The sequence below is a fragment of the Neodiprion lecontei genome, chromosome 4 (genome assembly GCF_021901455.1).
Source record: "Neodiprion lecontei isolate iyNeoLeco1 chromosome 4, iyNeoLeco1.1, whole genome shotgun sequence".
Lineage (NCBI taxonomy): Eukaryota > Metazoa > Arthropoda > Insecta > Hymenoptera > Diprionidae > Neodiprion > Neodiprion lecontei.
Genome location: NC_060263.1, coordinates 35,156,133 through 35,168,908, shown reverse-complemented (window position 1 = coordinate 35,168,908; position 12,776 = coordinate 35,156,133). Strand labels below are relative to the sequence as shown.

Below are 12,776 nucleotides of genomic sequence, written 5' to 3'. Positions count from 1 at the left end.
ATGCCGAGATCGAATCAGATAACAAATCGATATTGTCAGTCACAGGCAGTATCCGCCTGCGTTACCGCTTTGGTTTAGCATCTGTACCATTTTTTTTTTTTTTTTTTCCTTATTTCTCTCGAAATCGACATCTCCGTCAGGCAGAAACGTGGATATGACACGCGGAAGCTTTACTTCCCACCGATCGTGCGAAAAACCGTCAGCGAGTGTTTCATCCGGCAGAATATAACCACTGAAGAAGTTCACGTACGAGTTGAAACTGGTTCGATTCTAACGCATTGCCTTTGTTCAACGTCTTTGTTTCCTCTCCTGAACTTTAGACGAGGCAGCCGAAGGATCGCATTGCTTCATTCCCGGCTTACCTCGACGCCGGTGGTCGAATGCCTTATGCAGATCCCGGGTCGTTAGGATATCGTGATAATTCGCGATTGACCACCACAAGTAGCAGCCAGAGATACACACGCGTGCCGTGCATCGTACGTGGAGGTAGATAAGGCAAGGTGCCGCAGGGCTTCGCCGAGGTCCAGCGTCAGAGGCCAGAAGTAACGACCGCCTCGTCGTCGGGCAAATGTCAAGGTCGTACTTGGGGCCGTTGAAGTCGAGGCGCACCGGAGCGAAGCGAATCGAAGCGAGGCAGAGTCGGGTTAACATTGGGGTGCGGGCGTGGTCCTTTTCCATCGGGAACCGATTTGCCGATCGCTATATGTGCGGGAGGGGGCCACGTATAAAAGGAACTCTCACCGTCCTCCATGAACACAGACGGAATCGAGAGGAGAGATAGCGAGTACTGGCCGCCAGCAGCGCTATTCAGATTGCAGTACCATTCCCCAAGTACAGTACACGCCAAGTAACCGTCACCATGAACCGTCTGGTAAGTCGCCTTAAGAAACAAAGGAAAGTGAAAGGTGTTGCCCGCCTCTCACAGCGTCACCATCCCCCCCCCCCATCACTTATCACTAAACCTGGCAACCGCCCTGCCCCCCACACCTTTCGTCGCCCCGATTTAACTGTCACCGTGATTCGTCGTTGCTGGTCAAGCTTTTCCACCTCGCTTCAAGGTGAACTGATAACAGCACCGACTTCTTACTCGTTATTCATGCGAGGGCTAATTTTAACCTCTGATATTTCGCGAGCAATTTCTTGCCGCTGCACCGCACCGTTTGCACTTGCGATGCCTGCTGCACGAACGCGCCCACTCTTCCAATTCCGAAAGATCATCTGGTCTTTCTCTTCCGTGCTTCCACACCCGTATTATTTCATTTCACTGACGGACGCGTTCTCATGACCTATACAGATCGTTAGACTTGGAACGGTTTTACTGTGAAACTCGATACGGATTCAAAGCAATTTCACTGTGTAGGTACCTATTTACGCATCGTTTCGTCAATATGCGCTGCACCCAAGCTAAACGAGGGTCTGCAGATTTTGTCAGCCTTCGCTGAAGCTGTCAATTTCTGTCATAATCGAACCCCAGCTATTCGAATTATCGCTTCATATTATCGTTTCTGATATTCGCTACGTGGGATCTCTTTGATGGTTTCGTAAAATCCTGTGTTACGTGAAAAAAATGCTGCGTTCACCTCGGCAAATTAGTATTCTTCGAACGACAATGTCACGGCGCCAGTGTGAGTCCATCGTTGCACAACGAGGATCCAATTGATCGAGGTGCAACGCTCTCTACTTCGATTCAGTCCGATCTCTCCTCGATCATCGATCAAGGTATAGCGGACAGTTGACAAGTGTGAGTCCGTGACTGCTTTGGCGCCACTCTCCCATCTACGGACAACGATATGCCGAGACTAGACAACGAAATCACCGACATCCTGGTTGCCTTGAAACGTCAAAACCGATCGCGGCAAATCAACAACGACACAAATAAAAATTTATACTCGTCCAGGCACACACGTACACATACTCGGGAAATTCACTGTCCGTTTTGATCGCCTTCCGCGTTCCACGGTCTCCAAAACACCTCATCTTTTCCCCTCGCAAGACACTCGAGACGTACAGAATTTAATATTAGACTGGACGATGGTGTGCATGGTAAAACCCTGTGACATCCACAGCGTACCTGTTAACCGGTACAGCCCGTAGTACAGAACCTGCAAATCACGACAAGACCCAGTTATTTTCACCTAGTCATGCCTGAGACGACTGTAACTTTTGTCCGTGTTAACCAGAGCACCTTGGTCCCGCGATACCAAGGCCAATCGGACCCAGTTTTCTCCGAACAGAGTGCATATTTCGCCCAGATTACGAATCGCGCGTTGTAACCATTCGACCATTGTCCGTTCGCAGATCGTCCTCGTGGCTCTGGCCTCCTCGTGCAGCGCAGGATACTCCGGATCACCGGCCTACGGAGGCCACGGTGTCGGACCTGCGGGAGGCGCCGTGCAGTACGCGCCACCGGCGCCGGTCGGTGAGGATGGAAGCGTGATCGACACCCCGGAGGTGGCGCAGGCCAAGGCGGCTCACTTCGCGGAGTACGCCAGAGCCGCGGCTCGCGCCGCCGAGGAGAAGGCCCACCAGCAGGGCGTCCAGGGTGGCTACGCTTCCCAGGGTCTCGGCGCCTACGCCGCCGGCCCGACACCCGCCCCCTACTCTCGGCCAGCTTACGCCAGCCCGGCCCCCGTCTACGCGAGTCCCGCACCCTCTTACGCCGCCCCCGCACCCCAGGCCTACTCGGCACCCCAGCAGTACAACGGCCCGAGTTACTCGGCCCCCAAGGCCTACAACGCCCCGGCTACCAAGTCCGCCTTCGTCCCAGCGCCCCTCGCTGAGGATGGAACCGTGATCGACACCCCGGAGGTTGCCGCCCTTAAGTCTGCCCGTCTTGCTCAGCTCGCCGAGGCCGAGGCACGCGCCTACAAATACGGTGGAGCCGAGGACTACAATGGCCAGGGTGAGTAATGCGCGGGAGATGGAGTGGCTGAGGTCCCGTTCGTTTTCTTTATTTTGACGGAAAGAACAGGAAGTCGGACCGAACTTGATTTCTTAATTTTCACAGAGCTTTGGTCACAGTAGGGAGTAGGGAGTTACTTAGCTCGAGGATCACCAAGTCGCGAATGAGACTTCTAGCGACCTCGTAGGTCAGGATTATGGTGTGCGTACGCTGACTGACGTCTCAGCGGGTAACGTTTCAGAACCGCGAAACGAACGACTGACGCAACAGCGAGGTGAAACCGGTTTCTACAAACGGTCTCGATCAATAGAGTCCCAGATAAATAAGTTTTTAAACGCGTCCGTAATTCCTCTATAAAGAAGTGATTTGTTATCGTACTTCAAACCTCCGATGTTCAATCGATATTTTGGAACGCCAAACTCACGATCAATCTATCTCTCGAGTTTTTCACGATACTCTGGACGTCTCTAAGGCAGATGAGCTCGAACAGTTGAAACAAAAACAGAAAAAAACTCATTCAACGAGCCTCTTATTCATCTCATTTTCTCACCTTGCCTTCCTCTTCAGAATACGCAGCCGCTCCCCAAAGGTACAGCGCCCCAGCCGCCCCCCAGTACAACGCCGCCCCCAACGTGAGGTCCTACGCCGGACCCGGATCCTACTCTCAGGGTGCCCGAGGCTACGCTGCAGCCCCAGCAGCCTCTTCTCCGATCCGTTACGACGCCCCAGCCCCGACTGACAGGGACGGTCGCGTCGTCGAGACACCGGAAGTGGCTCAGGCCACGGCAGCTCACCTTGCAGCTCACGCTGCGGCGACCTCGTACCAGCCCCAACAAGCTTCTTACCAGCCCCAGCAGGCCTACCAGCAGCCACAGAGGGCCTTCCAATCGGCCCAGGGATACCAACCACATTGGTAAAGTGATAAAAGGAAGAGTAAGGAGGGGGAGGAGAAGACGGGGAGTGAAGAACCGGCATATAACGCCCCGCGAATAATCGACGTACTGTAAATAACGCTAGGCCAATAAATTGTTTTATATACAAATTTCCCATTGTAACAATCGAGATATGCACCACCCACGTTTTCTAATCCCTGAACCGTTGCGCAATTGTACTCCAGCCCGTATCAAACAAACCGCCAAATAATTCTGTTTCCCAATGGAAACGTGATGTAATCATCCCGTGCGTTTGTTCAGCCTGGTACTAACGATCAATTGTCTCAATTCTTACTCACGGTAATAAACTGATTGGCAGCTATTCGCTATAATCCCGATCTTTTTGCCAAAAATGTTAACAAGCACTTGACACTTGTTCAATCATCAAGTTCTGAAAAACCAATCTAGGAATTCGTTACTGTACTAAAAACCAGACCGTCCAGGGTCAGGATCACCCTGCGTTTCTAGAAACGGATACTTTGCTCCGAATTTACTCTCTGCGTTGAAGGGTTGCGGAAGTTTGTCGTAAAAGTTTGACAGAGCGAACGATTTTCTGCACTTTTTCGCCATAAAAAACCATCGTATGGGTGTGATTTTATTCGCGCGATCTTAATTTCACACATATAAATTGAGTAATTACACGATTGCTCACATTGCATACATATTTACATAACGTGGCTCGATCCAAAAGCAATTTTAATGTCTACGAGTATAGTTAGCGAATCAAGCTCTCCTTTCATCGTGTTTTTGAATTCCTCATGAATTCAATGTGCGAATGTTATATTACCGAGGCCTGTAGCCTGGTGGAAATTGATAAAATTGAAGAAATAATAGCAGACGGTTGACCGAAGGCTGGTACGTAGTCCGAGAAGCGGGCAGGTATTACTCATAGACCACAGGCTAGCCTCGATTTGATTTTGTCGCGGATTGCGGTAAGTGTAACTCAAGAGATCATAGAGATCACGACGCGTTTTCACCCGGTGTAGACATCGCGGACCGTTGCAGCGACTCGCGTCTGAGATCTAACGGCCATAATTCGTCAGAAGCGCCACTAATGAGGAGGAATTTTAAAAACAGGGTATAGGCGGCATCTTTATAAATCCGCCTCTCAATATCAGGGTTACAGACAATCTTGATGTTTGTTTAATTTCTTTCTCAGAGCTGTGAAAATTTTACCTGGACGCGAACCCCGTAAACAAGTAGTTGGAATTGCCGTTTTTCCACTTCCGCCACTATCCATCGACTCGACGTTGTGAAGGTATGACGTAATTACCGTTCACATAACTCGATAGAAGGATAATAAAATTACACGAAAGTTTTGTCAACTTTTTTTCGCGGCAACACGCGCGGCGCGCGAAGCTTTTTTTCTCCAGTTTTGTTGCCTCGTAGGTTTAGGTATAAGAATGACGTAACGGTGGTTTAAATCAGGGGAGCTGGTCACTGGCGAGGCCATCGTAAAACGTTGAGGAAAAAAAAAGGAGAAGAAATTAGGAGCAAAAATCTCAAATTACCGATCTGTATCGCGAATCTTTGGAATTCATGTATTACAACACTACACGCCTCACATCGCGATTGTTTTTAATATATTATATATTACGTGAATTTGCTGTCAAGAATTAATCTTACGAAACAGGTCATCGAGATGATGACGTGAGAAGAAATGCCGGAGAACGGAACATCGGATTCTTTTATTCCGCGGCGTGATAAATCGTTCCCCTTTGGCTTTGATTCGCCTTACACAAAACGCCATATAATTATGCGACATTTATGATTTTCCAAGTTTCTGGCAACCGCTTGTAGAAAGCATCCGAGACGAAATTAGGCTGACTTAACGGTAGCCGCAGGTAATTAATCATTGGATTATCCGTGTGCGAGCAATTGCTGATGAGTATCGAGTTACCATCGCGTTTGCGCTTTGAAACCCGACGACGCGTGGTCGGGGAATTATCGTAATACCATAAACAGGACTCGAGATATGCTCGAGTGGATCTATTTCAACGGGACACCCCTTACCCGATCCACGAGGTGGAGTCGATCTGCATTTGAAAGGTCGTGAAAAGTAACAGCCGGCCAAGCCTCGTCGACGGAAAGATCTGAAACCGCGATGCATAAACAATCTCACGAGGCTTTTGAGCAGTGCATGAGTATCGTGTAATCGAAATTACAAGAGATAGGCGAATCAACTTACAGGTTACGAGGAATGGCAGCCGACTGAAGTCGAGGCGAGGTCCGCCCCTTCAAATTAGTGGCTTAAGATCACCGTGGTCCAGATTTTTGGCCGAGGTGATCGTCGTTTTCGGTGATCAAGGGATTTCTAAAATTCATAGACACGAGTGAGAGGCGGCGGCGAAAAGTGTAATACGAAGCACTAGATATAATGTTTGAGTCACGTAAAATATATGATCGGCCGATCGGTGAACGCGTTAATTCAGGCACCCGAGCAACGTGAGGTTTAGATTCGTTAACGCCGTTGTCGGCATGACCCAAACGTTATACCCCGTTGTGCAACTATCGCTTGCCTACTGACGCGGTCGAGAAAATTTTTATTCGAATTACAGGTGTTGCGACGTTAGAGATTCGACAACGAGACGCGGGGATTAATTAACACGCGAAGTCTAGGCCTCGTCTAATTTGCATGGTTGTAGGTGACAGGCTTGCAATTTGCAGAAACGTTCGGTCACACCTGTCCAATTTTTATGAAAAATTGACAAACGTCAAATAAGTAGATAATATCATGCGTTCAGGCTGGAGGAATGAGAAAATGTACCCTGTCCTGTTTCGAAAACAGAGAGCCTGATTTATCTGCAGTTTTGTAACTTTGTACGAACAAGGAAACAATCCCGAATACCGCATCGTCGCGGTTCGACACTCCATTACAGTCGCTAATCATGCGCGTGCAATATTGAAATATAAAAAAAATATTATGATTTGTAAATCGAGACGCAAATGTGCAATCCTAATCGTATCATTGAACATTTTGCACCCAGGTTAATTGCGTCGTTTGAAAAATCTGTAAACAGAAGTGTCGCTGCTTATTAAATTATTAAATTCTTCGAACGATGTTCGAGCTCAAGACAATAGAAATTAGTCGAAAAATGAATAACGATTAACCGTTATGATCACAGGGAATTTTTTTTTTTTTTTCTTTTTCTAATTTCATATTGTTTCTCAGTTCGAGTGAAATAACCTGCGTGTTTTGATGACGCAAATTACCGCACCAGCACCTTACGTCACTCGCGTCACGCATGTTGAACCTGAGCCGTCCTCACCACATTTCAATTCCAAATGGTAATAACGGTGCATGCCACAACCGAACCGCGTCCTTGCCTCATCCGCGGCCACGAATACCGCACAAGAACAATAACACCTGCTGTGGCCTGCCAGGAAGGTGGACGAGGTGTTCGCCGATCGAGATTGACGCCAGGTCAAAGTTCACGAATCCGTCCCTTATTCGATGATTCGTTAAATTTATTGACAATTCGCAACGAGACGAATTCGCCAACAATTAAAGAACAATTATAGAACGAGTAGAAACTTGGTAGCAAGCAAATCATGTGCGTGACCACACGTGGAGCGTACTTACATGAATTTTCGCAATCTGATGCAATGTGAAGTTACAACAACTGTGCGAATATTACAAAGGGTAATTAATTAGAAAAGAAAAATGCGCTGCGTTTATGAGGGAAAGCACGTCGATGCATTTTAAAACAAAATAAAATTGCGAGTACGAATTAGAATCGATTCTTATGCGATAAAAGTATAATCGGAAAAAGTTTGCAGATCCGAAACCCACAATTTCTTACACGTTTTACGCAACACCTCCTACGAGTTGCAGTGTCGTTCTTTTCTCGCGGATTTTCTTCACGTGGGTATCGGACGGAAAGAAGACTGCCTTGAGCAACTTCTCTGATCTATGACTATTGCTTATAGATGCGTAGTAGGTATAATATTTTGCGGCTTGGCAACAAAAGGGCCCATGTACAAACTGTGCCGTTTATTAACACTGCAGCATAATGTCCCTGACATATTTTATTCGCGATCATCTGGGCTTCTAGGAGATATCGCAAAAGGTAAAGTCTGTAAGAACAGGAAAAAATGAAAACCAAAAAACCTACAAATAAAACAGAAGGATATTTGAATTATTCCATTTCCAGGTTTTCGGGAATACGAATCATGTTGAAAGTCAAGGATTTTAGAATCGGGTTTCAGCTTGGAAAAAGATTATTCAACGATTCGGTTCCAGCACAAGTTACATTTCGACTATTGCCTTTTTCAACATTTAATTGCACGAAAAATATCACTGCAGTTTCAATGCTTTGAAATGTTCTGCGTAGGTACTCGAGACGAGTAACTATTGCGTTGTAATTTGACCAAACTGTTTACAAATCTCGGTGCCAAAAGATGGATAAAAAATTAATTGATTTTCGTTGCTTCGAGCGACGGATAAATCAGAGCAAAAAATAACGTAGGCGTTCCTCGATAGTCGAATTAGCATGAGGATATAGCATCAAGTAACTTAAGAATAATTTCTGCAAGTATGAGGGGCCGCATTGTGCACACGTGACCTTCCTAACCGCAGGGATGAAAGTATTTTTTGAATCGTTAACACTGCTGCGTAATTTTTTTTTTTTTCCAGAGTTGAAGATGAACGGCAAAGGGCCGACCAATTACGATCTAGGAAATAACCAGGTAATTAGAGTATTTTTCTGGGCGTGGCGATAGAGTTATAACGTTGTTGTAGTGGTGAGGCCAACTTGAGGTGCTATAAAAGCGACGGCTCTCTCGTCCCCAGCGCACTCCTATCCGATCCAAGTCCTATAAGGTTTCACGTTTGTGGTGTCTTAGTAGCGCAGCGATGAAATTACTTGTAAGTGCAGCGTTATAACAAAGGATATATTAAAACCACGCAGTATATAGGTGAAAGAATTAATCGTTTTTGCACTAAAAACACTAATCGAATATTAACGCAAAGCATTAGATAATAGGGGAGATAAGTAACAAGCTTAGCACGCCTTGATTAGAACAGCGTTCGATTAACTCGTTCAAAAGAGCTTCCGATACATACAGTAATGTTTAAAATTGTACAAAAGTCACGGTGCTCGTGTTAGAAATTGAATTCATTGCTTGATAGAAAAAATATCTGTAGACCGTATGATCAGAAATCAATTTTACAGATCAAGTAAGTCGATTCTTGGTGGGCTTAATTTCAGATCATCAATTCCAGATCAAAGTATAACATGATTAAGAATGTCGACAATTATTACTCTTCAACAATTATTTCAATCGCGTTAAGCTTCATATCTTTAACCACGTGATCCGATGAATGCTTCCTTTAATTTCGCGATTCAAAAATTCAAAAATCTAACAGATCAGCGCTATCGCGACAACCGGGAGTTCAGGCATCTCCGAGAATCGACTATGCAGCTCACGTAGAGAAAGAAACTTTTGAAAAAGACCTGAGCAGGTTTTCACCTCGCATCTGCGGTCGGCGGTACAAACCGCGTGAAATATGGCCGAGGGAAATCTGGACTACAGCGAGACCGTGCGCGACGGTAGTCGTAACCAAAGAGAGGGGCATGAAAGAAAAGAAAAAAAAAAGTAGCGTAAAAGGATTGTAAAAACCGTCCCATTGTACGTCGCCGAGGAGAATCACCACGCGTGGGACCCAAAAATGAAACTGTTGTGTACTTCCAGGCGATCTTCTCCATCGCCGCTTCCCTCGTCGCAGCCACCCCTGGATACCAGGTCATCCCCCCCTCCGGATACGGCTACCAGGGACCCTTCGCACCCTTGGCCCACGACGGAAGGGTCCTCGACACCCCCGAGGTGGCCCAGGCCAAGGCGGCCCATCTGGCTGCTCACGCGGCCGCCGCTGCGAGGGCCTCACGACGACACCAGATCTACGATCAAGGCCCCGTTTACGACTACAACGAGGAGCCTAGCGCTTATGAGGCCGCCGCGTATTCCGCACCCTATTCTCAAAGCTACCACGGACCACCAGCTCCTCTGGCCCACGATGGACGCGTCGTTGACACACCTGAGGTGAGAAACAAGAAGTCGAATTAAGGGGGGGTGTTGATGTGCAAGTAGACGGTTTATAGCTAAAAGTGGGTTCATTTTTGGGATCTCATGCATCGACAACCAATCATTCAGTCCCGATGGAGTTTTTTTTTTTCATTCAAAAAGTACATATATGTGTATATATACATCGAGCTTAATTTTCAATCGATTTTAATAAGAAGGATTTTTATCGACTCTAACGTCAACCTTTTCGCTGGATATTCTCGAAAGCGGTTCAAACAATTTGGTTGAAAAATTTGGTCAGCATTCGTGTGGAGACGATTATATTTTTCAAGTCTGCCATTTTTCACATATTTCTTATACACGTGTAAAGAATGTTTAGCGATTGAAAAGAAACGTTTTTCTAATTGGTCTGAAATGGGTTTCGGTTGCTAAGAATCAATATCGTATTTGTTACAGTCTCTTTTTTCTCCCGATTATTTTGAAAATGTAGCACCAATTATCTGGGAACCTTTAATTATCGTTGTTATTGTTTATTCCAAATCTGTTTTGCCGACATCGAGCATCACATAAGGAATCGAATGAGGAATTGCGACGGTCCGAAAGTATCGCGTGGGTTGCAACTTAGAACCAGCTAATTCAGACTCGTGCTCGCCTTGTACTTGAACTTTAAAAACCGATTTGTCAAAACGTCATTTTTATGCGCTCTACTGAACACTAATATCATAACCCGGAACGGAGGTTACTCTGTTAGTCAGAAAATAGGCGTCGCAACATTTATTTCCATCTGCTAATCATAAAATTAAATGCATACCATTTTTTTAAATTTCATTCGCACGTTTTTCTAATTTTATTTTTGTGCTAAAGTATTCCATTTTTATACCGATAATTTGTTTTAGTTAATTTTTTGTTTATTTAATTTTGCAAACTAATGAAATCGAGACGATTCTGACGAATTTTTTTTTAATTTTCCTTAATTTCAAACCAAAAAATCTGAGAAAGTATTTCTAACTTCAAATACTTCAAGTTTTCCTCACACACACAAAACTATTACGCATAAAAGATTCTCGGGATCAGCTATCGTAGCAGTGAATTATAATCGATCGAGTTACCTGGAGCGCGAAGTCAGCAAACAGCTGGTCACGCTAGATTTATGCTAATCAATCTTCACCGTCAACAACTTTACTAAGGTTTCAAGACTCAAGGGTAATAGATTCTGCTGAATAGCTGAATGAATATACAGGATATAATTTTCCCGTTACATCCAATTTCATGACCTCACACTTTCTCGTCTGTCTCTTTCATTCAGCGACAGTGAAAGTAAGTTCCATAGTGAGTACAAGTCCGTCCTCACGTGAAACCGTGCTAATTCCTTACCAAGGAATTTTTCTCCCACACGTTACAACGCCGCGTCATAATAAGTTATTATAAATATAATCGCATGGATTCATCGCGGAAGGTGTACAACCAAGTACATTATACGCGATGAAAAATTGACTCTGTTTATAGAAAACCTAAAATAAATTTCCATTTCACGCTCGAAAAATTCTTCCGACAAACAAGAGATCGATTATCAAATCATCCGGACGCGCGGTTCTACCCAACGCCATAAATAATACCCAAACACTCGCACGACTCACGTCTCTTCAATTCCCGTACTCAGGTCGCCCACGCCAGGGCCGCTCATCTGGCCGCCCACGCTCGAGCAGCTTCCATAGTCAGCCAGTACGGCGGATACGAAGACCAGGGTGGTTACAGAGGCGGATCGGCGGAAAGAAACGCGGGATACGCGACACCGATCCAGGTTTCTTACACGCATTCCGCCCCCGTTGGATACCACGGGCCACCGGCGCCTCTGGATCACGAAGGGCGGGTGATAGACACGCCGGAAGTTGCTCAGGCCAAAGCGGCGCACCTTCAGGCCTACGCAAAAGCCGCGGCGCTGGTTTCGCAGCAGGGTTATTCCGCGGCGGAAGGGCCGTCCGATGACAATTCTTTGAAGGAAGGACCGTCCTACGAGGAGAACTATTACTACTGACGTTGAGGACGGGGCCTTATTCTCGTTTTGAGATTCACGTTGGACTTTCCGTATACCATCATGCTCGGCAATCTAGGAAGTTACGGAGAGTCTAACGAGCTTGGAATTCGTCCAGGACACTGCCATGCTCGGTGCGAAGGTTCGAACTCCCCGGTTGAAACGAAAAGGTCGTTCAAACGGTTCTGGGCAATTTTCCAAATTCTAATCTCATCCGGTTTTCTCACCTCGAGGATTATACAGTTCACACGAATACTTGAATATCCTTTGTCGAATCCATTTCACAAATTATATCGATAACGACGCGAGATGTTTATAGAAAAAAAAAAATATCGATCAAAAATTAGAAACGAATTCCGTATCGGATGAGTTGAGCTCGATCTTCCCATTGCATAACTGCTTTTCCGTTGAACTGTAATTGGATCAACAGTTGATTGGCTTTTTCATTGCGTTTTTATCGGCCCAGACCGACTGAATTTCATCCTGTTAATCTGTTGTATCTCTTCTCGGATCGCTTCACTCAGGTACGCGACGGTAAAATCTCATCGATATGGCCTCTCATCAAAAGGAAGAGAAGAATCGAGTTTCACCAAATCACTTCACAAACACGCGCAGTCCGATGAAAGCGAATTGATGATCAAACCGACAGCCGTAACTTCATCGCTCGTGTTTTACCGTCCTTTACTTATCACGGTTTTTACCTTCGTTTCATTACTTCTTTCAACCAGGGATATTCGTTCCGTCTCTTCCGGCGCGCGGCTCGATCACGACTTACCGCCGAAATGTCTTCGCCACTAATTTTTCTACGCTTAGATATAATAATTGTATAATTTACGTGTAGGTACGTTTGTCCTTTGATAAATTACAATATGTTACTATACTATCA

At 45.8% G+C, this 12,776-nt stretch overlaps 1 protein-coding gene across 1 annotated transcript; it reads left to right on the top strand.

The window, feature by feature from the left end:
- The first annotated feature begins 723 nt into the window (after positions 1-723).
- On the top strand, positions 724-12,776 carry LOC107222288. Its single transcript, XM_015661582.2, has 8 exons — positions 724-871; positions 2,299-2,902; positions 3,470-3,815; positions 7,449-7,477; positions 8,471-8,523; positions 8,606-8,701; positions 9,529-9,876; positions 11,519-12,776. The coding sequence occupies exons 1-8, from the start codon at positions 860-862 to the stop codon at positions 11,891-11,893; spliced, it is 1,863 nt and encodes a 620-aa protein (XP_015517068.1). The 5' UTR covers positions 724-859; the 3' UTR covers positions 11,894-12,776.

Coding starts and splice junctions, on each gene's coding strand:
- LOC107222288 (XM_015661582.2), top strand. Junction 7,478..8,470: donor CTGTGCGAATATTACAAAGG/GTAATTAATTAG, acceptor TTTTTTTTCCAG/AGTTGAAGATGAACGGCAAA. Junction 8,524..8,605: donor ACGATCTAGGAAATAACCAG/GTAATTAGAGTA, acceptor GTGCTATAAAAG/CGACGGCTCTCTCGTCCCCA.